Below are 26523 nucleotides of genomic sequence, written 5' to 3' on the forward strand. Positions count from 1 at the left end.
CACAGATTCACAGAATGGTTTGGGTTGGAAGGGATCTTAAAGACCATCCAATTCCAGTCCTCTGCCATGGGCAGGGACAGCTGCCACTAGCCCAGGCTGCTCCAAGCCCCATCCAACCTGACCTTGGACACTTCCAGGGATGGGGCATCCATAGCTGCTCTGGGCAACCTGTGCCAGTGTCTCAGCACCCTCACATAGCTAATGTCAATCTGCCCACTTTTAGTTTAAAGCCATTCCCCCTTGTGCTGTCACTGCAGGTCCTACTAATAAGTCTGTCCCCATTTTTCTTGTCAGCCCCCTTTAAGTACTCGAAGGCCATAGTCTTAATTCAGTTTCCAAAAGCCTTCTGCTGAAGTACCTTCACCATATGTTTTCAGGAAGGCTAATTTGCAGAAGAATAAAGGGACAGTTCTTCCACTACTCTGCGTTCTTGTATATATTTAAGTAGAAATGAAATTAATTTGAATGCTGATATACAGACAAATTTCACAGTAAGTTCTATGTGATGTTATAAACTAGTGAACTTGTTTCCTGCTTCTTGTTTTACCTTTATAGTAATCATCACAGGTCAGTTTATTTTGATCCTTTTTGGGTGTCAGGTTTTCTTGTTTTACAGTGGCTGTTGCTTCCTTCTCCATATTTGTTTTGCGCTGTGGTTTAACTGCTGCTCTGACAACCAGAGCTCAGCTCTGGGAATACCAGATGGAGCTGAGCCAAGCTTGTTGCTCATGTACTGCTGCTCTTCTGGGTCAAGGGGATGCAGGTGCAGACAGAGAGTAGGCCAGGCAGATCTTCCGTCTGTCGTAGTAAGGCTGCTCTTACACCTTTATTGTATGTTTCTGTTGCAAGAGACTATTTTATCTGTAACTTTAAATGGCAAAGATTAGCACTGAAAACGTGTAACTTCTAACATGCAGGGCTGTGGTTTCATGAGTGCCATATAAATCAGCAAGCCCCAGCTCACCTGTTAAAAAAGTGACTTGTGCTGCTGTGCCCTGGTTGCTTGTTGTTGCCTCTGGGTTGTTCTGTCACATATTCCAACAGACAGCAAACCAGCAGAGCTAGGCAGTGGATTGTTAACTGCAGTTAAAATTGGGTTAAGTAACACCTACTCAACTCTTACCTCTAGCTTTTGCTTACTGAAGAGAGACTGGGGACTGTATCTTCCAGCCAAAGTGCTAGTTTATGATAATTATGGCATTTATTTATTAGGCATTATGGAGCTTTTGCCATCAGACTGCAAGAGTGAGAAGAAATTCTGTAACCAATGTAGAGATACTTTTTACTATTTATGCAATTTCTGTTTTGGGAGTTAAAATACTTGGATAGTTTCCTCTTTTAGTTTGTATTTGATTAGGAGGATGCTTTAAGCCCTGTCCTCCAAATTTCTTGACTCTACATTTAGCTAAGCATACGTTTTACAAGTAAGATCCAGGAGGATCAAGTTTTTGGTTCTCATTCTTAAGTGCTGCAAACTGATGGCTGTAGCCCATCATTAATAGAAATATTTCTTTCTCCTTTTTGTTTTTTAAAGCTAGGTAGAAACATCAAACTAAGGTACCTACTGACAGAGCTAACTTTTATTTAAATGGTTACTTAGTGTGGGAAAGATACAGCAATGAGCATTTTTTTTTTTAAATACAAAGGATAGTACAACACAAATTACAGTTCTTGTAAGTATGATCTGAACAAAAAAAAAAAATTCAAAATCAGGGGCTACTCAGTGCTTTTTCAGTGATCTAAAGCTGAGAATGTAAAGAAGTAGCAGACCTTTCCATTACATAAAATCACTCAGGAATGCTGTTAAATGTTCGTATTGGAGTTACAATTTGGACAGCAAGCAGTTAATGGATTTTTGCACAGGAATAAAAATAAGATGGCTAAGCTACCTTGTGTGAAACTCAATTTTGTCTTTATTTGCAATAAGTAGACAAGAGATTGATGCTTGGAGGAAAGTTAATAGTTTTGATGTTTAGCTGTTAGATTGCTGAAGTGGCTGTAGCAGTGTGATCATACTAGGAATTTAGCATCTTATAATTGGAAATAGGCTCTCACCTAGGCTGCCTTTCCTATGAGAGTTTGGACCAGGTGATCTTTCGAGGTCCCTTCTCACTGAGCTATTCTATGATTCTGTGAAACCCAAAATAAGTAATTCTGAATTAATAAAGAGGAATGCAGCTTCCACTGGAAAAAAATTGGGATAAACCCATAGTTTCACTTAGTTTTTACTCTGTGTGCCTAGTAGAAGAGCTTGTGGGTGAGCGATAGTACCTGGGGTGGTGGGAGGCTTGAGAAGGTGACTGCTTAGGTCAAGTGGACTTACACAGTCCATAGGGCTGGACATGATGTGTCCGAGGGGGTGGTGGAACTGGCTGATGTCATTAAAGTCCCTCTCTATCACCTTTTCAAAGGCTGTGATGACTGGGAGATTGTTCGTAGTAACCACAAAAAGGTTGATGTTCTGCTCTTTTTTAAGAAGAGTAGGAAAAAGGACCTGAAGAACTACTACTCAGCTTAGCTGTTCAAAACCTAACTGGTGGTGTTCCTCTGGAGTCAATCCTTGGGCTACTGCTGTGTAATGCCACACTGGTGACCCAGGTGGATGGCGTGAGTGCACATGCATTGAGCTTGTGGATGATAGCAAGCTGGAGGGAGTGGATGATATGCTGGAGGACAGGGCTGCCATTCAGAGGGACCATGGCCAGCTTGGATTAATGGCCCAAGAGGAATCTCATGAGCTTTAGCTATGAAAAATGCATAATCCTCATGAGAAAATTCCCATACATCAGTATCAGCTGGTGGTCCTTCAGAGAAGAGCCAGAGGACCTGGTGGACAGCAAGTTGAATTGGAGTTGACAGTGCAGTCTGCAGCAGTGAAAGCTAGTTATGCAGTCGGCTGCATTAATAAAAGCAGAACTGGCAGCTGGAGGAACTGAATATTCCCTTCTCTTGGCCACAGCTGGATCCTGTCTCCTGTTCCAGGCTGCCGGTACAAGAGAGAGGTCAGCAAAGTGGCCTGAGTCTGGTGGAGGCCACCAAGACAGTCATGGGGCTGGAGCACATGGTGATGAGGAGAAGCAGCAGAGGCTGGTTTGTCTGGCCTGGGGAGGAGGAGGAGGCTGAAGGTGAGGATCTGGCAGTGGTGCTTTGCCAGAGGAGGAGGCAGAGGCAGGCTCTTCTTGGAGGTGCACAGTGACAGGACAAGCGGCAGTGGTGGTGTGTTGCAGAAAGGAGAAATTAACTGGAGACAAGGAAATTGGTTTTTCACGAGGAGGGGTGGTAAAGTGCTGGACCGGGACCCCCACAGACATGGTTGATCCGACATCCTTGGAACGAGTCACAAACTGACAGGATGAGCCTGACCTAGCCTTGAAGTTAACTGTGATTTGAGCAGGAGGTTGGCCTCGGTGACCTCCAGAGGTCTCTTCCTGCCTCAGTTACGCTGTGATTACATGAATAAAACGTCTACTTCAGGCATTAAGATGTATTCCAGTAATCAACTTTCAGATTGCCTTCCAGTGCCTGTGGCTGAGGTGTGACTGTGAACAGAGCGTGCTGTCACCTTAAGAAACTGAGTAAAAAGTAGGCAGAGTCGTTGCAGATCAGCAGTGATTAATTTTCCATTTGTTGTTTTAGGACACTCCATAAAGCTATTGATGTTACAAACTTGACAGTGGAAATGACTGGTTTTAAGAAATTCAAAACAATGTGCTAGCAGTCTTTGTAATTCAGTGTATATTGTGTAAATATACAGATTACTGTTCTGAAACACTTTCAGCACATCCCCAACAGTTTACTGTGTCATGAATCTTCCCTTCTTGTGTTTGAGATACACTGCACTGGTTCTGATCTCTTGTGGCTATTTGAAAGTCCAGTGTTTGTTGCACAAAAGTAATAAAACAGTTTTTGGATGAATGGCTCAAGAGGAACCTCCTAAGCTTTACCTGTGAAAAATGGGCAGTGTTTCTCACTGAGAAAGAAAATCCCCGTACATCAGTACTGACTGGTGGCCCTTCAGAGAAGGGTAAATTCTGTAAACAGAATTTACACAGCAGCTGCTGTACTCATTGGTGATGCCTTCATGTTGGGTGGGAATGGTATGGGTCTGAAAAGTACTGCTAGCACACCAGTCCTTACTGAAAAAAAAGGCCACCTTAAATAACTTGTTTCTCATACCTGACAGCACCAAATCATTGTTACATTCTTCTGAGTATTTTTGAAATCTAAATTATTATGTTAATAAATTAACTTCTGGTGTTGACCTGTTTGCAGACAATGTGAATTTTGTTATTAATTTCAGTAGCTGGACTTAAATGCTAAAAATTTTTGTTCAACTTGTGATACTGGGCTTCTGGCCAAAAAAATCTCTGATGTGAAAACTGAGTCTGAATTTGAATGAGGCTTCTATTTTTTTATTTTACTTTGTGTTCTGACAAAGTAGGGTTGATATGGAATATAAAGCCACGATAAATGAAATTGCTGGGTTACAGTGAAGTGCAGTTGCATTTGTGTAGCATTAAGGGAATTCTGAGTTTGCATGTAGCCTCTGAAGTGCTTTTGCTTGAGTGTTCATTACATGCTGATAATTGCTCCATGAAATGAGCAGGTAGGTATAAGGCAGCATGACCTACATTCTTTGTGTTCTGGCAAAACTGTTTCTTTAATCTTCAGGGACACAGTCATCAATTCCGTTTTAACAGGTAAATATGTGCCTGTTTCTCTATGCTCCTTTGTTCCTTCCCCACAGCTGGGGAAGACCTTGCCCTGCGGCAGTGGGTTGCTGACTCCAAGTGGCATGAGGCTTGCACTGCACTGTTGTTGGTACAGGTGATTTAAGAAAAAACCTTTTAAAAAAATCATAACCACATACAATTTGAACATAAACCAATGGACAAATGAAAACTAGAACTTTTTATAACGTGGTACAAGTTGTGCAGCTATGAAGAAACCTCCAGTGAAAGGATTTCATTCATACATTTTTTTGTGTCCAGTTATTCAGCAAACGTGCCTGGGGCTTGTAGGATGGGGACTTTTCTGCATCTGTATTCAAAATTAATTTTGTGTACAGACAGTCAAATTCATGCTTGTCTGAAATATAAAACGTTGTTTATTTAATTATTCATTAATTGTAGTTTTTATATTGTATACTTGTTTATCCACCAGGAGTAGGCGATAAAAGCACAGAAATGCAAGAATTTAGAACGAACTGTTTGAAACCACTTGAAATAAATTGTTAAGAAAATACCCACTGTGACTATTAAGGACAATTGATTTCAAACCTGTTTAATTACCATCTTTAGAGAGGGTAAGTGATCTAGTAGCTAAGCAGGTGGTGGAGTATGATTGTAGTGTGACCTCAGAAGAGTTTTTGGTCTTGGGACAAGCTAAGAAAACAGGCAGCAAGTTTGGAAGGCATTCCGGGTACAGTTTTTGATTGTTCATTTTTTTTGGCTTGTTCCTGTTTATTGTCTTTGATGAATTGGATGATTAGTATGGTGAGACCTACAAAATGAGTAGATAAGGCTATGCTGGGGTAAAGTGATAAATGCTTTGGAAATGGTATCAGAATTGGGAATGTTCTTGACAAAACAGGAAAAAGTAGTTCCTGAAGTTAGAAAGATGAAATCCAGCAAAGGCAAGTTCAGAGTAGGATCTACCTTTAGCACTTATGTGATCACCTTTATTTGGTGTAAACGCTCACTGATGTTGGAAGAGTTGGTCCTGAACTCTGCTGCCTGTTTTTGCGGGGTTGATGATTTTACAGCTGCATGTTCAGATGGATAAGGAAACTGAAACACAGATTTATACTGACTTACCTTGGCCACATACCTCTGATTTTTAGGAGGGAGAAATGAAATGAAGTGTTTGGAAGAAATTACAGTGTATTTCTGATGTTTTGGGAAGATCAGCTTAGAATTACTCATCTAGGGAGTTCTCTTTATATCTCTCTAGATCTTTTTCTTTGTTGTGCTGTGTTCTATTGTATTTTCAGTGGTTTGTGGGTTAGAATAAAATAAGGAGAGCTAAGCCTGGATATACAGGCTTTCGGTAGTTCAAAACTGGGAAATGTTCATAGTTATTTCTATGAAACGTAGCATCAGTTAAGAATGCCAAACGTGAGCTGCTGTTCCTACCATTTCAGTTAATGGCACTGTGTTGTGTGTGGGTGGTTGTAGCTGTTCAGCTTTATTTTTGTCTTTTCCTCTTATTATGTATTTAGCAGCAAAGCCTAAGTTCTGATGTGTTGGATTTAAGTAGGAAAAACCTTGTTAAATTTTAATAATTGGTGTTTAATTATACGGAAGGCCTTGGAGATGATTATACTAATTTACTAAATCCTAAATTCTTGCTTGCAACTGCTTTGTTGTGTATGCTGTACCCTGGTACACACAGTGCTAATATATGGCAGATTTCTTTGGTTGTGCTGTTCTTTAATATTGCTCTTTGGATTGAGGATTAAAAATGATATAATGAAACAGAATGTGCTGTTGCCTGTTTGCTTCTTTCCAGCTGCTAACCCATGAGGTCCTAGTGACTTGGCTGCCATTGTAAAGGACAGATTATTTCCTTTATGGTGTTTTGTTAATGCCGTGTCAGGTTCCTTTAAAGAGCAATGCTGAATGCGTAGTGCAGCCTTATGCATGCAAGCATGAGAAACTACAGCTGATGAGTGTGTGGGCCTTAAGTTCTGCCACTTTGAGCTGGGGCATTTATTACATGAAAACACAAATCAAGCTTGGGTGCTAGCAGGAGAATCCTACTTGTCTGGGAAGTATTTGACTTCAGGAAGTGATCATCTTTCCCTAAGGTCCTCCTATTACTTCAGTATCTAAGGCATGGTTGGCTTTTGATTCTCTTTGATTTCAGAGCATAAAATTTTGATATATGCAGTTCTGTAAAACTTGCATTTTTTTGTTTTCTTTGAAGGAAATTTTGAAAGAGCAAACTCCAAAGTCTTAGGTTTTTCTGTGAAAATTTCATGAAGTGTATTGGTGTAACTAATATGCTTTGAGAGAACCATGGATATGGTTCTTGTGGTGATGTGCAAGAGCTGAATGATTTAAATAGCAGTTTTGGAATGGGTAAATGTATTGGTTTCACTGAGCATTTGCTAGGTGGGCTGCTCTGAAGTTGGGGTGGTAGGATTGCTTCCTGATTTGTGGAGCTTTCAGCTTATTGAATGGATGTCTTCCTGGGAGAACATAATTCATGGTAATTTTTCTTTTCACATGAGGTTTCTTGCATTGAATGCTACTAATATTTTTGGAGGAGCATGTTTCCGTGGAGAATTCCTGACTAATTATGTTGCTTTCTTGGGGGGTCCTGCTTCATCTCCCTTCCACTCACCCCCAATTCAAATCCTCTTCCCCTCCCACCCACTAGGAGCATTGCAGACACCTCAGTAGTTCATGGGTGTTTTAGTAAGAAGCATTGACAGTGAGCTGGAAACCAGTACTGGTAAACCTGGATGGAGTTGGGAAACTAACAATGAGTGTTTCTTGCTTTTCTATCATTGTATTTTTTTCTGCTTGCTTAAACAACAAAAAAGTATGTTTCTTGTTTAGATCAGGGAGGTGCATGCTGCAGAATCATTTGAATTATGTTTTAACAGGAATTGACTCTGTAAATACCTTTTCTCTACAGTTCTGCCACTTCTATAGTCACTGTGCAGATCACTTTTCATGTTCATGATGCCATAGCATCACTGTGACAATGACAGCAGCTATTTACATGAAATATTTAAATAGGTGAAAGTTATCAATTATCTAATTATGATACAAACATTTATTTCATAGAGACCTGGAATGGTTTGGGTTGGAAGGGACCCTAAAGATCACCTAGTTCCAGCCCCCTGCCATGGGCAGGGACAGCTGCCACTAGACCAGGTTGCTCCAAGCCCTGTGCAACCTGACCTTGGACACTTCCAGGGATGGGGCATCCACAGCTACTCTGGGCAACCTGTGCCGGCGCCTCGCCACCCTCACAGGGAAGAATTTCTCCCCAACAGCTAATGTCAATCTGCCCTCTTTTAGTTTAAAGCCATTCCCCTTTGTCCTGTCACTACAGGCCCTACTAAAAAGTCAGTCCCCTTCTTCCTTATCAGCCTCCTTTAAGTATTGAAAGGCCACTATTAGGTCTCCCCGCAGCCTTCTCTTCTCCAGGCTGAACCACCCCAACTCTCCCAGCCTGTCCCCATATGAGAGGTGCTCCAGCTCTCTAACCATGTTTGTGGCCTCCTCTGGACCCGCTCCAACAGCTCGATGCCCTTCTTATGTTGGGGGCCCCAGAGCTAGAGGCAGTGCTGCAGGGGGGGCCTCACCAGAATGGAGAGGGGGGGGAGAATCACCTTCCTCGACCTGCTGGCCATGCTGCAGGTGATGCAGCGCAGGATACAGTTGGCTTTCGGGGCTGCAAGTGCACATTGCCAGGTCATGCTGAGCTTCTCATCAATGGGCACCCTGAAGTCCTTTTCCTCAGGGCTGCTCTCATTACAGGCTGCATTCTCCACCCAGCCTGTATTTGTGCTTGTGATTGCCCTGACCCAGGTACAGGACCTTGCACTTGGCCTTGTTGAACTACATGAGGTTCATATGGGCCCACCTTTCAAGCCTGCCAAGGTCCTTCTGGATGGCATCCCTTCCCTCCAGTGTGTTATATCTTATTTCACATTCTCATTCATGCTTTAATCTGTTTGGCTTGTGCTGCTGTAGGTGTTTGTCTTTTTGACTTTCTCTTATAACCATCAGGCAAAGACAGGTGAAGTTTCCAAGCATCAAATAAAAGATGTGCATTATGGTCAGATCAGACTATTTGGGAAATCGGCTCTGCCACTGATTTTCCATATTGTTGTACACAAAGTTCTCTGTGCCTTGTAAAGGAGGATAAATATTTATCATGCACATTCTGAAGCAGTGCTGTGAATCAGTGTTTGTGAAACATTTTTGGGCCTTTGCATGGAAGGTACTACATTAAGTACTCTTAGCAATAGTAATACTATGATTCCTTCATGCTCTTCTGGGTGACTGATTATTTGAGCCTTTGGTAGCTCTGGATATAACTGTACTCTGAATCTTCTAGAATATTGCTATTTGTAGTAATCACATCATAACTCATTAGCATTTCTCCACCAAATTCTTCTTGAGAAATCTGCATATGATAGATCTTTGGCTCTGTTCTCCCAAAATAAGATTGGTGGAACCTTTCCCAAATTCTAATGTGAAATGAATGGGATTTGAAAACTGTAAGTGCTAAGAGAGCATTTGGGAGGAGGAAGTACTTCTGGGAAAGAAATATCCTCAAAGTGGAACCTCAGTTGTACTTTATTCTATACTCTCATTTTATCCTTGTTTGCCTAAGACTTGTTCAAGTTAAATTCTCTCCTCAAGAAAGATTCTTGCTAGCTTCAGTTCAGTAGATAGTGAATTGTGCTTTTTTTTCATTCTTTAATAAAATATTTTGATAAAAGATTATGATGTGAAGCTACAGGTAGAAGAAACCTGTTCAGATTATGTTTTTTCATATTATTTTTCTTGCAGTGTTGTGACAAAGAATACATTGCTCCAGGTGCATTGAAACCTTATAGAAAAAGGCTCAAATTCCAAGTTTGGCTATAAGGTTTAATGAGGTGGTTATCTTGATCATATTCTCTTTAGGTTGCCAGTCAACTTTTTTCTTTTTCTGGAAGCGAGTTTAGCAGTAGGCTTTGGGAACTGAAGAATTGTCTTCATGTGAAGTGGTTCCTCTGGCATGCTGGTGGGTAGAGTGAGGGAACTCTGTGATGGAACTGCTGCAGCATAGAAAAAGTATTATAATTAAAGTGGCTGACAGGTATACAAGTAATTAAGCAATTCTGAGAGAAATTGCTCACTGTAGGCTAAAGAAGGCCTTTTTAAAGGGGAGAATGAAGAATAACATGAGCGATTTGGTTGTGCAGTCTTTTGTTCATTGTGTTCATCTTGAACGCTGTCGTTACTCATCCCTTCTAATACCTTCTAGAACACCAACTTAATTGGCTATGCTCAGCATATCTAAATAAAATCAGTATCTTTTTTTTGCAATTAGTTTTCTAATCACACTATGGGTCCCTTACCTAACACTATTAATTTCAAGTACCTAATGCTATTAATTTTCAGTTGGATTAATAAAACTGCCCTTTTCTGAAGATGCATATTGTAAACCCAGATTTTCAATAATAGGCCTTAATTTAATTACCAAATAGCTACTGGAATGATTTGCCTTCAGAGCTATTGTCACGTATGCTTCAGTGCTGCTTCTTTTAATGACTTGATTAGTATGAACAACAGGAACTAGGGGAATGTAATAGACATTGAGTATATGCATACAGGCTGAAATTATTATCTTTAGTCCTGATATAAAGCCCAAACAAAGTTACTTTTGTGTGGGGAATTAATTTGGAAAAGTAGTTTCTGCCTGGTTGAGTCCTAGTTTCATAGGTATGATTTGCATATGATCAGTACTAAACATTTTACTTTTGAGTCCTATAGCTTTTTAAAATTTGGACAAAAATATTCTTGTCATTCTTCAGAATAATCTGCTTGACAGTGCTGACCTGTATAGAAAGCTACATCATGTTTTTATTTCAGTGATGCTGTTTTGTGGAAGGATTTAAGATGCCATGTGGTACTGAAATTCAGGAAACTGTTATCCTTCCAAAAGCTAAAATTTGAGATTGCTATCTAGAATTGAAGTTTTTTGTAGCTGTGCCTGAAAAATGCAGAGGTGTTGCCCCAATGATGCTCTTTAGTTTGCAGTCAGACATCTGAGCAAGTGGCTTATTTTAAAGGAAAAGCTGTGTGTTTAAGGGTTGAAAGGTAAAATCTTGAATTGGACCCCCATCTCTTACAAGTAAAGCAGGCTGCAGTTTCCAGGGAGGCAGTTTAAGGATTGCTTGTTCATGGGCAGAATTAGGGCTGGAGTTAATGGGAGTCAGTGTGATGCTTTGCCAGTGAGTCTGGGCAGTCCCCTGAACAAATAAATGCTATTTAAAGGCAAGAGGGGTTCAGCCCATCTTCAGCTTTGCATGTTCTTAGACTTAGTAAGGGTGAAAATAAGCTATGCCCTGGAAGGCTGGATGCTGGTAATTGGGAATTGGAGGGAAGGCCCAAATTCTTTCTCTGTAGGTAGACAACCCAGCCACAGGATGATGATTATTTCAGGTGTCTCTTCAACAAGTGAGTCAAAATTGAAGGGGTTTTCCTCAGCTTATCTCTGAAATTTGTCAATCCACTGTCTCCATGGCATAATTAATGGCTTCTTAGGAATGCAAGAGATGGATAAATATTCATTTGTGATGGCTGTAATTTATTTTTTGTGGGTGGATTGAAGATGATATGTTTTGTACAAGAATCACATTGAACTGAGGAGGTGCCATAAATAGTTGAGTGAACTCACCTTTCTTAAGTTCAAATATGGGCTAGCAATTTTGTGATAAAATTTAAAAAAATCTTAAGCTTTTATTCACATGCTTTCCAGCTTTTTAGTGCATAAGAAGAGTGAAACAGAAACCAGGTGTCAGTTTAGCTAATCTAGTAGGTAATATTCACATTTAAAGAAAACAACCTCAAATGCTGAATTTTACATGTTTCTTTTTACACTGAAATGTGTCTGTGTTCTGGACTATTCTCTAAGCTTGTGTCTGATCTCTTAGAATGTAATTAATGTCTTTATGAAAACTTTTATTGCTTGCTTTTTTTGTGATAGTGGTTGCAAATGGTTTGCTCAGTCCATCAAGTTAGATCTGTGCTGCTGAATGGAAATTTTCGAATTTGTATTAACTAATTTATCAGGAAATCTGTTTAAAAAAACACAAACACCGTTGTCACTGGAGGACTTAACTGAAGGCACATATCCAACAGTATTATTCATGTGGAAGGCAAGCTTCTGGGAAATCATTTGCGTCTTTCTCACTGACCCTCTCCTTTTCTCAGTGTGTGACCTTTTACTTTGGCCCTTCACATGTTGCCACATTATGGGCTGTTTCAATTCTCATGGCAGCCAGGTACCATGAGGTAGTAGATACATAATTCATGGTACAGGAGTAGGTGATGAGGAGCTTTCTCCTGCCTCCGCCCCCACTGCAGTGTTCTTCAGATCCCAGCATTTGCTGGCTTGGTCACTAAAAAATAACTCCAAGGGTAGCTAGGCTTTTTAAAAAGATATTAGTGAGTTAAATTGGAAATAGAGTTGATGTGAGGAAGAGGATGAGGACAGAGAGGGGCATAAAAGAGGTGGGGGAGCTACAAGTTCTTCTGGTTGAGGCTTCATGTTATATTGTTATAATATTACCTGATAGTCAGTGCTAGTCTCTATGATTTTTTTTTTTTTTTTAAGCCGATAGCTACTTTCCTGGAACATTTTTATTTGGCCTGAAGCTTGATGTTCCAGAAATGGCTATTTTCAGACTTATATACCATTATGTTTGAACCTGACCGGCTTTCTTGTCTGGGCAAAGCTTGTACAGTCGCGGTGACCTCAGGCATGGGCTATTACGGAAGAGAAATTTCATTCTGACTTCAGAACAGCTTCTTCTGTTGCCTTGCAGGAAAAAAAATGTTACAGCTGCTTTTCTAGGCAGCAGTTCAATTTAACTTCAGTTCATGCCCTTAAAGTATGTCAGGTATTGCTAAATTATAACATAGAAATCAACCTCAACTGGATTTAAGATACTTCCATAAGGTTGCTTTTAAAATCTGGTTTACAACATTGATATAAGTAAACCCCTTCTGTTTTAAATAAAATAATAAATAAAATAAAATTAAAAATATTACTATTAACCCCCCCAACAATCCCTGTTAATAAATGAGATGGGGCAGATGCTGGAACCTGACTTTGACAAGGTGATGAGCTTTTTTTGTATTTTGTGGTTTACTCAGAGCTGCATGTACATGGGTTGGGAATGAGAAATAAATTTCTGGCCCTCTGAAATGATAGGCTAATGTGCAGAACATCATGCTTACTGTTTTTGGGGGTGTAAAGTGGCAAATGAATCTACCTCTTTTAGTTAAATTGCGGAACTCTGGATAATACTTTGGTCACTAACTACGTTGAAGCAGATGTCCAACCTTTGGCATTGGGGATGGCTTGAGTATTTTATACATTTCATTATCTGTTAAATACATATATGTGTTGAAATATGAAGAAATGATTTTCTGTTTTGAAAGCATGTATTGTTTCTTTTAGCCTATTGCAACAACTCCACCACGTCGCAGCTGGAAGGAAGAATCCTTAAGCCACAGCAGTAGTGAAACCCAGGCATCAGTTACCAGTGGGATCTCCCTAGGAGAAGAAATAAGGCAGAAAGTTGCCATTAATCAGGTTATTTGTACTGTGCTTTGTTTTGCTTGTGGTTGAAGGTTAACTATGTGATTGAAAAGAATATTAACTGCTTTATCTGCATAATTTAGACCTCCAGTGTCCTCACCCTGTAAAGTTCTCTGTTCCTGTATCTTGGAACCATGGAAAAATAGGACTGTTCTGAACTCTGACAGGTCATCTAATGTAGTCTTGATCCAAGTGGTACAAAGCTTTTTGACATTTATCCATTCAAAACTGAATCTACAGTAGTTCAGTGATTTGATTTCATTTATTCCCCCACCCCTTCCCCCTCTTCCTATTTTCTGGTTATAAGCCTAGTATATTTTTCTAGTGTAACGTTTTCTTCTTTGCAACAGCACCTTTGATCAGTATTCAGTTTGTAATTTGCTATAATCCTCGTCCTGCTACTGCCTCTTAAATTATCTGATCTGTCTACCTCAAAATAGCTGCTTTACATGTTAGCATGGAGCCATGCTTCAGTTCATGTGAAATCTGACTACTTTTAGTGACGAGTTCATATGTGATTAAGAAAAACTGTACTGTCATCGTGATATAGTCATAATAGTTCTATCTGATGGATATGCTGCCAAATACTTAATTACTCTGAGAATTGCTTAAGATCACCGGTGTTTTGAAAAGACAGTTCATAAAAAAATTTGGTTTCCAAATGATTGTAAGAATCTTGTGCAAAAATTATAGTTCATATGGCAGAATTCTGATGTGAAAAGTAGCTTTTAATACCTTGGTAGTGTTTCAAAAGGTAGAAGAGCTTGCAGCTCTTAAGTAGGAATAGTACTGTACTTCTACCATTGCTGGGACACTTTCTTGTTTCTATTAACATATAGAATCATAGAATGGTTTGGGTTGGAAGGGACCTTAAAGATCTGATGATAATGCTTTGCCTTATAAATGACTGATATTCTTAATTCTCTGCACTAAAGACTGGTCTGTGCCTTTTCTATAATTAAAATTTATCTGTTTAATTACTTCCCCAGTAATCCCAATGCAAATTCTTTAATGAATTATGTGAACTAAAGATGCTTCTTTTGATTTGAACATGAACTGAAAAACTTTTTCTTAAAATATACCGAAGAGTTGGCTAGGATACTCGGGCATTATCTGTGTGAACTCAGAATTTCTGTAACTAGAGACTTTATTTAAAGACAAATCAGAAACTGTTCTGCTTGTTAATCCCCAGTTGTATGATGCAAACCATCTTTACTACACAGTGTCAGGAACTGGATTGGCCTGGCATCCTACTGAACTGTTTGTCCTTACCACAGTTTTTCTTTAAGTGAGAGATTTCATTCTGGTTTGGAAAGTCTTCTGCAGTGGCAGGATTTGGAGATGGAGCTCAGTTTCAGACAAGTGATGGAAGGCTGGTGATCATATAGTGAGCAATGACAATTTAGGCAGTAGTGAGGATTGACTCTGGACTTCAGGAGTTTATAGCACATCATAATTTTACATTAAAAACTGAGTATTTGTATAGAATTTAGAACCAATAATTCCATTGTTTCACAACTTAGTCATTATTTCCTTTGGAAGTAGGTCTTATAAAACTTTCTTGATGCTAGAGCACTTTTTTTTTTTTTTTTTTTCCCCTCCCCACCTGTTCTTAGGGAATTGAGTCATGGTATCAGCTTCCAGCAGAAGTGGATGCCAGCCGTTTAACTGTTGCCTCAGAGACAAAGCTTTGCCTGACTTGTGATAGAAATGACCTGACGGAGTTCCCTACACTGGAGGAAGGAGTTTTGCCTTCAGCAGAAGCATCTGGAAGGCAGTTTCCTGGAGATACAGCACATGGCTTACTGCTGGGTATGTTCAAAGTTGCCTTTTACTTAACTGCAAAACAATTAGGATCTTACTTTTCCTTTTAAATCAATCCCTGACCTGGATTTGACTTCTCTTACTGAGAACTGGTGTTTACAAGGTACATTCTATGTAATTTTGTTGTCAAAGACTGTCTTCAAAACGAGATAAGGGCTTGTGTACCTTCCCTGGATCTTTTAACAGGTGAACTGATTTTATTTCTTCTCTGGTAAAACTGTAGTCTTATTTTCCTTTAGAATTAGTTGTAAACCTGAGTAAAGTTAGAAATTTTTTTGGGTTCTCTCTAGGTGAGGTGATAGTTCTCTGCGTCCTTAAAATTACAATGAAATTTTAATTTATGTAGATTTGTTAGTAAAAAATATTTGATAATTTTAGAATAGGAGATGTAATAATAAAGTAGACATAATTGCATTGGTAACATGAAAAACAGTTTGATAAAAGTGTGTGTATGCTTGCACCCCTTTCTCATATATTGAAGCTACTGTGCACTGCTTCTATGTTTCACTGCATTTTGTAGGAGATCTTTATAGACAAAGTAATCCCCAAATACAGGTTTAAAAGGTTTTCAGTAGCTCTTTACAAAGGTATCTTACAAGTGTTACTGCTCTTTAACTAATCAGTATATGTATTCCTTTTCAGATAAGAGGAAAAACTGAGGAATTATAGCTAGAAGTACTATACTACTGCAAGATTTAACCCAAACTATCCAGATAAGGGATTTGCTTATGTAGGAAGCTAGTGTAACAAAGACTGCATAGAAGGGGAAGGTGGTAATTGTGTGCAAAATGTTAAGTAAGTTGATGTTTACCCACTTCTACTGTTGCACTCACAAGCACCAACTGTTTTGTTTCTTCCCCCCTCCCTGCTATCCCCCCATGAGTGATCTAGCTTGCCTGTAACACGGTGGCCTAGCATACTGGCTGTCAAGTCCTGGAGTGGTGCTTTGCTGTAGTCTGCTGTCCTGTTGGCCTGACAGAGAAAGGAGCTATGTATGTCAAATGGAACAACCTTGTTGTCATCCTTCTGTTGTCAGAGCACAGGACCTTCTGCTAATGAGTGTTCCAGTGCTTAAACACAAGTTTATACACACAGTCTTCATTCATATCAATATTACTATCTTTGTTACAAGTCCTTACATTTCCCTCTGGGTTTGGACAATACCCATATTGGAATGTAGCACATTAATAGGGATTTTGATTCTTTCCAATATATTGGTCACCTGGGCCTCGGGATGTAGAACACCAATTTTAGAACACCCATTTTCAATTGGTGTGCTGTCTTCAATATTGCTAATTACAGCACTAAGATGTGAAAACCCGTGTGCATTGTATTTACGTTTACAAGTGTTACCATTAACAGTGTAGTTTGGAATAAAAAACCCTCATCTGTGGGGTGTTAAAGCCCTGTTTGTAGTACAGCTGTGAGCATCCTTTAAGAATAATGCAGCAGTGGTGAACAGTTAGGGTTTCTGCATCACTTAATCATAATAGCTATTGTTTTTCTAGCTTAATGTGTTTTCTGACTTGATGTTTCCTTGTACTTTAGCTGCTTCTTCTATTTATCGTAATTCACCAATGTTTGCTCCAGCCATACTAATCTCAGAGTAGCACACTTCCACATTCCGTAATTCTGATTAGCTGTTGCACAATGGGTGGGCGCTGTATATGTTTCATCCTGGATAGACACAGGAAGAAGGTTACTGTTTTTTTTTACGTGGGGTTCAGTTTATTGATGTGATCCCCAGCAGGCTGGGTGCAGGGAAAGAATGTGCACACAGCTGTTTCCAGTATCATAGGTGAGAGGAATATTAACTGCAGATCGGTGCTTGTGTGCAAGTAGTTGTTGCTGCATCAAGTACAGCATTCTGCAGGATGTATTCATGTAGGACAGATGAATTTGTTATAACTCCATTTTTCATAATGTGTTTCTAGCTCTATTAACACACCATTAATGATTCATCAAGCTCTCGCTTTAGGTATCCAAAGTGACTGATGGATTATTCAGCCTGGAGAAGAGAAGGCTATGGGGAGACCTAATAGTGGCCTTTCAATACTTAAAGGAGGCTGATAAGGAAGAAGGAGACTGACTTTTTAGTAGGGCCTGTAGTGACAGGACAAAGGGGAATGGCTTTAAACTAAAAGAGGGCAGATTGACATTAGCTGTTGGGGAGAAATTCTTCCCTGTGAGGGTGGTGAGGCGCCGGCACAGGCTGCCCAGAGCAGCTGTGGATGCCCTGTCCCTGGAAGCATTCAAGGCCAGGCTGGATGGGGCTTGGAGCAACCTGGTCTAGTGGAAGGTGGCATGGCAGGGGGCTGGAACTAGATGGTCTTGAAAGTCCATTCTGACCCAAACCATGCTGTGATTCTGTAATTATTTTTGGTATTGTAGTGGGGATTGTGCATCTATTATTTGGCAATCATCTTTATTTTTGATGTTAAATGTCCTGGTTTTTATTTCTCCTGATATCATGGTTGTATTATGTTCCATGCTTGGAATTTACACCAACCTAGACACATGAGGGGTTTTTTTGTTTGTTTTCTCCCCCCCTTCCCCCAGGCTGTTTGTTTATATTTTTGTGGCAATAAACCACCATTTATAGTGTTTACTGTCCTATTAGTAATCCTTATTGCTACCACTTGCATTTGGGTGCAATTTATATATACAAGTAATATTTTCCATTTCTAACATCTCTACTTCAGAAAAGCTAGGTGTTTCTGTTGCTTCCTTTCACATCTAGTCATCACAGTTTAGTTAAAGATTGGTTTGGGAAGTTTCAAGATTTAGTATTTCACCTTTATCTGTTCTTAGTTACATTCATTTTCTCCCATGTGGAGTCAGAGTATTCTGGTCAATTCTGGTGCTATAATTTTTAGTCCACTGGTAGTAGTACATCTTTGAAAAAGAAAACTTCTCTTTACAAAGATGCAGCGTTATTCTCTGCATCTTAAGATACAAAGCATGTTACGGATTCATTGTAATAATTTCTAATAAACTTCAAAATAATGGAAATGGAGAGACTCATATTTTCAGTCATTGCTGTTAATCATAGTTAACATATCTGTCCCCAAAAAAATGAACTTGTTTCTTATGGAAATAAAGCCAACTTTTATCAGATCCATTTTTCTTGTTAATTTATTTGCTCATTTTTTTCCTCTTGCTTTCTAACTTCAAGCTTCAACTGTGGGCATTAATCAGCAAAGTATTGTATCTTTCCCTTTTTGTACATGTACATTTAATGAAACCAAAACTAACAAATTCAGAACCAAGTAATGTGTGGTTAACAATACCCATATGACTGAAGTGGTGCTGTGCTTTCTACGGGGGACAAAACTAGCCAAGCCTGTTTTCAGTAGCTGTTTTAGTTACCCAAGCTAGAATGCTTTCCTTGCTTGTCTTACTTTATTTGCATTATTTCCATTTATTGCATTTCTGCTTCCTTGTGTGTCCAAGTTACTGTGCTAAACAACTGTTCACCAGACCCCCAGACATGACTGTTAATCCGTTGATTCTGCTCTTAAGTTAGCAGTTGTTGCATTTAGACATAGATTTCTGAGTTTTTTTCAACTCTTAAATGCCAGTTCTAACATCAGTGATCATGCACTGTATGTTAACATTTGGCTTCCAAAATTAGCTCTGTCTCATATACATACACAAAGGTTTGTGCAGGAAAAATTAACTGAATTGTTAATTTTTCCTGCACAAACCTTTGTGTATGTATACTGTAACTTACTGTTGTGTCATCTGTGAGCTTCTTACCTGCTCATAAAGCTTTTTCTTTCTTCTTTATTTTATGCTGTCCCACCTAGATTCCTTTTATGCATGTACTTGCAGACACTTCCTTGGAAACACGTAACAATGCTGTTACTAAGCCTGAAGTGTTTCTTTTGAATTGATACCCCTTAGAGCAGAGGTCCTCAAACTTTTTAAACAGGGGGCCAGCACGCGGATGAAGTGGCAGGCAGTCATCTGTGACTGCTTGGTTTCCCCCCCAACCCCCGGTGGGGGAGTGTGGGGGGGTTCAGTAAATAGCGGGGGGCGGATTGAGGACCCTGGGGGCTGTATCTGGCCCGCAGGCCGTCGTTTGAGGACCCCTGCCTTAGAGGATCACTCTGCAAAAGCAGGTGTTACTCTTCCCATTAGGTTATTGTATTTGTGACTGACTTCTCCAGGATGTAACTGAAATTGCTGAATAAAGGTGCTTCTAAAGCTGCTTTCAGTACACCGTTGGGCTAGGTTTTTTCATGAAAAAACTAAATTATTGTAGGCAAATAACATGATTGCTTGTGGTATTATAAAATAAACCTGTATTGCTTCCAGTTAACTGAAAGTTGAACATGCAGTTTGCCATTCCTGTACTTGCTTGTGTAATCCTACTTGTATGTAGGTTGCTTCTGGGGTTTTTGTTTGTTCTGAAGTTAAACAACTGCTAAGGGGATGGAGTTGAAATTGCGTTGGGAATAGCGTGGTAGACATTCATAGCAACTCTTGAGGGTTTTATGAGTTTGGCTGTTATTGCAATGTACAGCTTTTGCTCATTTTCATCAGTTTCTGTGGTTATTTTGATAATCTATCCTTTGTGAAAGAGCCTCTAAGAAGAGAGAATATCTCTGGTGGACTGGGATTCTGAGGTTCTGGTTCATACTGAACCCAACCCCTCTGAGGCCCAAAGCTGAGTGCCTTCCACTGTAGGTCTCACACTGATGGTTGCAACTAGCCCTTGTGTCTCCTGTTATGCTTTCTTCAAAGTCTGAGTTTGGCTTTGCTAACTTGGATTATCTGGTTCAAAAAAATTGCTGTTTCTCTGCTTGAACCTTGTTTTACTTGTTCAGGGATTCTCTGGTAACTTTATAGTGGTGAATACACATGCGTTTCCATTTAAGACAGAAGATGACTTCTATCTGTAAAAGCAGAATCTGGTATGACGTTAGAGTAGAGATAATACATCTACTGAAGGAACTTGTAAAATCCTGCGTGTGATACAAAAGTGTTAAAGGGAAGACCAGCACTTTTTTTTTATTTCTTAAAAATTTCAGGTAACTTACTGGAAATCCCAAGCATTTGCCCGTAGAAAGTTAATGTGTTGCTTTTAGTCTACACTGGATAAGCCTTTTTGATTTTTCTTTTTTTAGACAAAGTGTTAGGAAGATGGAGGGAGGTCCTATTCTAACATAGCAACACAGGCACACAGGCTTTGTATAGCTGAATTAATTGCTGGCTGCTGTGGGTTTGGAACTACTACAGAGATGTTTTCAAAGAGGTTTTCTCCTTTATGAAATAAAACCCACTCTTGGCTATCTCATGTTTGGGTCTACAAACAGCTTTGTGATGCAAAGCCATGTGAACATCCAGCGAGTTGCTGTCTGGTTAGAGTTGCTTAATACTGAATAAAACCCCCTTTTTTGTTTTGCCATATAGGAAATTGAGGTTGAAGATAGAAAGTGGAAGGACACGGTAGGTTAGGCATTCTGTGTCTTAACCTACATCCTCTGTGTAAGGTTGTTGTATTTAGTATATTTTATAGCATTTTGTTCCCATTATTGTCATTTGCAGAACTGGAAACCATTTCATCAAGAAAGATTTCCTGTTATTTGTCAGGTTTTGCATTTTAAATGCAACTGGAATTAAAGAGGAAGCATAAGGCTTTTTAATATGATACAAAGATGTGAGAATTCTCTATACTGCTGCTATTTTATTTGTTGCTCTCTAGAGAGTGTGCCAGTAGCTACGGGCTTTTTGTATATGCACTTACATTTACAGATATAGGAGGAAAGGTGAGAGGGAAAGGAGGAACATAAGCTATAATACTAATTTTGTTCCTTTTCTCTTCAAAAGTGTTTTGAATTTCATTTAGGGAGGGAGGGAAATCACAATGACAGTTGTATTGAAATTGCTCCTCTTACATTGTGGAACAGATTGACAAAGCCAAGAAGGTTTTGTTTTTGTTTTGCCTTCCTTTTTTATCTTCCACAAATGGCAATTTGACTCTGGCATTCAGAATTGTCAGCAGGCTGTAAGATAAAGTAGCGTGCCCAGCTTTGCTTGTTCAGTGAATTCAACTGTGAGGAAGCTTTTGACCTTCAGAGCGACAGCAGGAAGAATTACTGTTTTGACACGAGATGCTTGAAGAGTGTTGTACTGACGTCACTTGCTGCTTTAAGCATCAAGCACCAGCTTCTCTGCCTGCAAAACCTAGGTTATGTCTTGAGTGTAATGAGCCCCTAAATCAATGTAAGCATCCCAAATATGATAGTAATGATCTTTCTGCCTCATGAAGAAAAGAAGTTACTGAAAATATTAGAATTCATGTGCTATAAGTTTAAAAAATGCCGGAGGAGGTAGAACATGTGACATAGCAGGAATTCTATATTATATATATATATAAAAAAATTGGTTTTGTAGCCCCAGTTAAATGTCATCTGTTGAACTCCTCAAGGGTGCTTTTACAGGCCATCTCTGCAGGTTGCTGCAGCGGGCAAGCTGGAAGAGAGGGTTTCCATTGAGCATGTGGCTGCAGTGAATCTTGACTATTCTTTCCTCCTTTTTTTTCTGTTCCCTTTTTTCCTCACTCTTCTTTCCTGGTCTTGTCAGTCATCTGCTGTTTCAAGTCAGGGATCACCACCACAGTTCCTCAAATTGGAAACCCCTGAGGAATCATAGAATGGTTTGGGTTGGAAGGGACCTGAAAGATCACCTAGTCCCAACCCCTTGCCATGGGCAGGGACACCTCCCACCAGACCAGGTTGCTCCAAGCCCCGTCCAGCCTGGCCTTGGACACTGCCAGGGATGGGGCATCCACAGCTGCTCTGGGCAGCCTGTGCCAGCACCTCGCCACCCTCACAGGGAAGAATTTCTTCCTGATAGCTGATCTAAATCTCCCCTCTTTCAGTGTAAAGCCATGCCTCCTTGTCCTGTCACTGCAGGCCCTTGTAAAAAGCCCCTCTCCAGCTTTCTTGTCAGCCCCTTTAGGCACCGGACACTGCTCTAAGGTTTTCCCAGAGCCTTTTCTTCAGCCTGAACAACCCCAACTCTCCCAGCCTGTCCCCAAAGCAGAGCTGCTCCAGCCCTCGTACCATCTTCATGGCCTCCTCTGGACCTGCTCCAACAGGTCCGTGTCCTTCCTTTGTTGGAAGGTAGGGTACTGTCAGCCTAAGGCAGATTTCTGACACATGGCAAAATCAGAACACCCCTTGGTGGAGCTGGGGGAGCAGGACTGCCTGAAATGGAGGCTAAACTGAGGGTACAATTTTGCAGTGTATTTGGTCGGCTGAAGTCTGCTACTGAAAAGGAAGAGTCTGGCTTTTCCTTGTTCTGCATGCTTGTTGCTGCTGCATCCCCTCTGCTAAACCCACTGTGTGAATCTGTGCAATCAGATCAGCTTGCTGTTTGGATTGAAATGTAATAGCAGTTTTGGAAATGGAGATGGTTAAATTTCTGAGTTCTCTTGCCTTTGCAAGAAAAGGAGAGGGAAACACCTCTCTGGGCTGGGGTGGAGAGATTTGAGCTGTCCCTTCCTGCTGAGATGTAGTCTTGCTACTTCCAGTAGAAATAGAGAATTTGATGGCTCTTGTTTAGGAGTACATGTAAGAGGCTGAGGAGGGAGGGAAGAGAGAATTGAAGCAAGACTTTTGTGCTGTTCAAATAACTGTTGAAGCCATTCTGTTGTAGATAGCCAGCTACATTGTATTGTGTGTTGATGCACTCAGAAGCATCTTGTTTGTCACCTAGGTTTGTGTAGCTTCAGCGTTTTACATTGGATTCTTGTTGTACATTATCTGAAGTTAATAACCAAATTTCTGTTCTTGCATATGTGCATACAAAGGTAATCGGGTCACCTTTAATCTTCTCTTTGATTACACTAAACAGATTTAGTTCCAGGAGGCTCTTATGATGAGGCATGTTTCTTCAATCTTTTAGCAGTTTCCTCTGATCCTCCTGTGATATTTGCAACTGGAGTTATGGTCCTCAGAACCTGCAAATACCATTTCAGTAGTAGTTTCAGTACAAGGTTGGAAAGAATAGTTCTTGTAACTACTTATTCACTATTCTTTTTATATATAGCTGAAAATTTTGCTTGCCATTTTGGATACAGTATTGTGCTGGCCTCATATCAGTGGTTTGTTCATCGTGACCCAAAGTCCTCGTCTAAGTTGTTGCTTGCTGAGGTAGCTCTTGACTCCTGTTGGATTTGCTGGGGTGCTTTGTTTCCCACCAAGGTAGGGCTGGACTTAGTTGTACTAAAACTTGTATCCTTTGCCATGCTGTGATGCCAGGTGACCCAGGCTGCCCTGTATCAATGGTCCGTGTAGTTCAGTATTCATTGCTTGGCAGATACCTGCCTCATCTGCATGCCAGCACTGTAAGACCCTAGGGATTTCTGGAGTTTCAAATAGGGCAGGGACAAGAATGGGTCTTGAAGGGACTCACTAGATGCAGTGAGAATTTCCTGTTTATTATTGTGCGTGCAGAATGCTAAATTGTTTTTCATCTGTTTGAGTGCTTGGTCAACTTTTTTAATACAAACATTGAGTGGTACTTCAATTTTTGTTGATATAATATATCTTTAAAGCATTGATTTATCAACCCAATGTTGTGACTTGTGTGTGTGTATATATATGTATATGCACATTTATTTTATCAATATATGTGTAGGTGCATTCTGAAAAAATGGCTTGGCAAGATCTATTTCTGACAGCATTTGACAGTTTTTTTTTTTTTAGTTATTTTTGGTTCCCTCCCTCAGTCTTTTTTGTTTCTTCATTTACAGAGACAGCATACCCTGTCTTTATTGTGTGGAAAAAGCTTTTTCTTTAATAACTTCTGATTTACAATTAGCTTGAAAACACATTTTAATTCAAAGTAAAGAAGTTAAGCTGAAAATCAGGAAAGCTTATTTTCCCCTACTATTGTATGAATAAAAATGAGATGCCAGTTCTGAAAACATGAAGTGTATCATGATGTGAGATGACAAGTCTAATTTGATAACTGCAATTACTATTGTCTTTGTTCACTAATATCGTTCTAAATGTTAAAGAAGATTTGGGAGGGGAAAAAAGTACATCTAACACAGCCAGGATAGTTTAGATTCTAACTGGCTTAATGTTTGTTTAAAATACATGTTTTTGCATCTTTAATGCAGTTCTGTATCCAAGCTAATTATGGTTAATCTACTCAGTATTTTCAAGTACAACAACAAAAAATTGTTCGAGTAAATATAAACTAAACAGAATAAATGCATTGTAAATATTATCTACTCCCAGTTAGTGTTTGGGAATAAGGAATCTAATGTGCAAGCTCTGTTTAGTTCTAAGTCAGTGTCAGCCACTGAAAACAAACCTCTGTTTTCTGTAAAGACCATTTTAAATAAATGCTAAGGAGATTACAGTGAATTAGATCAGTCTCCTGTTCAATGATTTTAAATCACGGTTCAAATTGTGATTAAAATCACGTAAGTACCAATCAGTCTGGTACATTAGACCATGGTCTAGGTTGTGCTGTGTAATATAACAGAGCCCTGAGACACTTCTATGTTATAAATGAGACTTCCCTGACCTTGTTCCATATTTTCTTGGCCTCTGCTCCTTCTATGCCGATGCTGCCATTTTCTCCTCTACTTTTTCTGTACTTCCATGTGTGTTACAGTTATTTTTTTTTCAACCAGCTTTGCACAGGTGCTACTAGTCTACATTAGAGCCTCTTTTGAATGCCTCCTCTTGTCAAATTGCTTAGGAGTAGCTATGCGTACTTATTTTTTAAAGATACCTATAATTATGTCCAGTTCTGGGCTCCCCAGTTCCACAGAGACAGGGAACTACTGGAGAGGGACTGGCAGAGGTTACAAAGGGAGATGCTCCAGTCCCCTTATCACCTGGTGAGGAAAGGCTGAGACCCGGCCCACTTAGCCTGGAGAAGACTGGACTGAGAGGGGATCTTATCCATGTCTGCAAATGCCTTAAGGGCCAGCGTCAGGACGGGGCCAGGCTCTTCCCAGTGGTGCCCAGCGCAGGACAAGGGGCAACGGGGCACAGACTGTGACACAGGCAGTTCCATCTGCATGTGAGGGAGAACTTTACTGTGAGTGTGGCAGAGCCCTGGCACAGGCTGCCCAGAGAGGCTGTGGGGTCTCCTTCCCTGGAGACATTCAAACCCGCCTGGACACGACTCTGTGCAGGTGGCTGGAGGGGAACCTGCTGTGGCAGGGGCTGGGCTAGGTGATCTCCAGATGCCACTTCCAACCCCGACCAGTCTGTGAGTCTGATTCCTTTCCTGTGAGCTTCCAAAAAAGCCGGTGGCTTTGTTTTCTTTTCATTCGTGTTTGGTATTGCAAATAGTTAAGATGAAAGTGAAACGGAGTGGTGACTAGTGCAGTGTATTTATCTAATAAAGTAAGGGGAAGAGTTTAGCTTTAAAGAGGTACTGGGTGGTAAGAAAAACAAAAATTACCCACTTAAGTTGATGTAGCATGTTTGTGCCATCTGTACTACAGATGCTAAAGTATAAATTTGGCTTCCTCTAAGAGGCATTGGGCTGGCCATGTGGTAGAGACAGCTGCTGAGATAGAAGGGGATCTTTGAAACTGTATAGCAATCCTATTACTATTTTTCTAGCTGCTTATGAGGTGGGACTAAGGGGCATCCAAATTCTGAGCCAGCTTTGCTGTGTGATGTAGAATTATTTCTATCCATATAATTATCTTCTCGCTACATAGTGTTCTAAAGTAATTAAAAAAAAAGTTAATTGGAAGTATTAAATTAAAAATGCATCAGAAATGTTGTCTTGTGGTTGGATACCACTCATCAGGTGATGTAATACAGATTGTAGAGAGCCTCAGGAAAAAGCTGATGTAATGTAAACTTGATTTTTTTTGTACGTAATGGTCATCTTATCTGATGTGATTATGCTTCTGTAAGTGATGCAGAGTATGGCTTGTCTGAGATGGTTGAAAACTAATGAACCTAAATTAAGTGAATGTGAAATCTGGTTCTGAAAGTCATACTCTCTGACGAATAGGTTTTTTGCTTAAAAAAAAAGAAGCTTATTTATCAAAGTATTGGAAGTGAAGTTTTTGCATCTATCAAACGTGTATGTAGTCATTTACACTTACCAAATACCAGCTTATAGTGGTTTTTATTCTTGTGCTATAAAACATTTCAGTTTGTTTTTGTAGGCAGTGAACTGAAAAAAGAAGTGCCAGCTACCTCAAAGAACAAAGAAATATATGATAGAAACTAAAATGTATTGCTACAGTAGTAGACAGTGTTACTAGTATAATTATGATGGCTAAGTTTTATTATTACTTGTACCTTGAAACCCTTAAGAAAAAAAACCAACTATGCAGCCCTTGCCGTAATCAAAATT

General features: G+C 39.9%; 1 protein-coding gene across 4 annotated transcripts in view; it reads left to right on the forward strand.

The window, feature by feature from the left end:
• ALMS1 (ALMS1 centrosome and basal body associated protein) overlaps positions 1-26523 on the forward strand; it is a 92633-nt gene that overhangs the window by 15022 nt on the left and 51088 nt on the right. For 3 of the 4 annotated variants that reach the window (XM_080396386.1, XM_080396385.1, XM_080396388.1), the window contains exons 2-3: positions 13201-13335; positions 14958-15153. In XM_080396386.1, the coding sequence (XP_080252512.1) occupies positions 13201-13335; positions 14958-15153 (331 nt within the window). The remainder of the gene's footprint in view (positions 1-13200; positions 13336-14957; positions 15154-26523) is intronic. The other variant, XM_080396387.1, reaches the window with a different exon arrangement.

This window comes from Falco punctatus (assembly GCF_963210335.1).
Source record: "Falco punctatus genome assembly, chromosome: 1".
Taxonomy (NCBI): Eukaryota; Metazoa; Chordata; class Aves; order Falconiformes; family Falconidae; genus Falco; species Falco punctatus.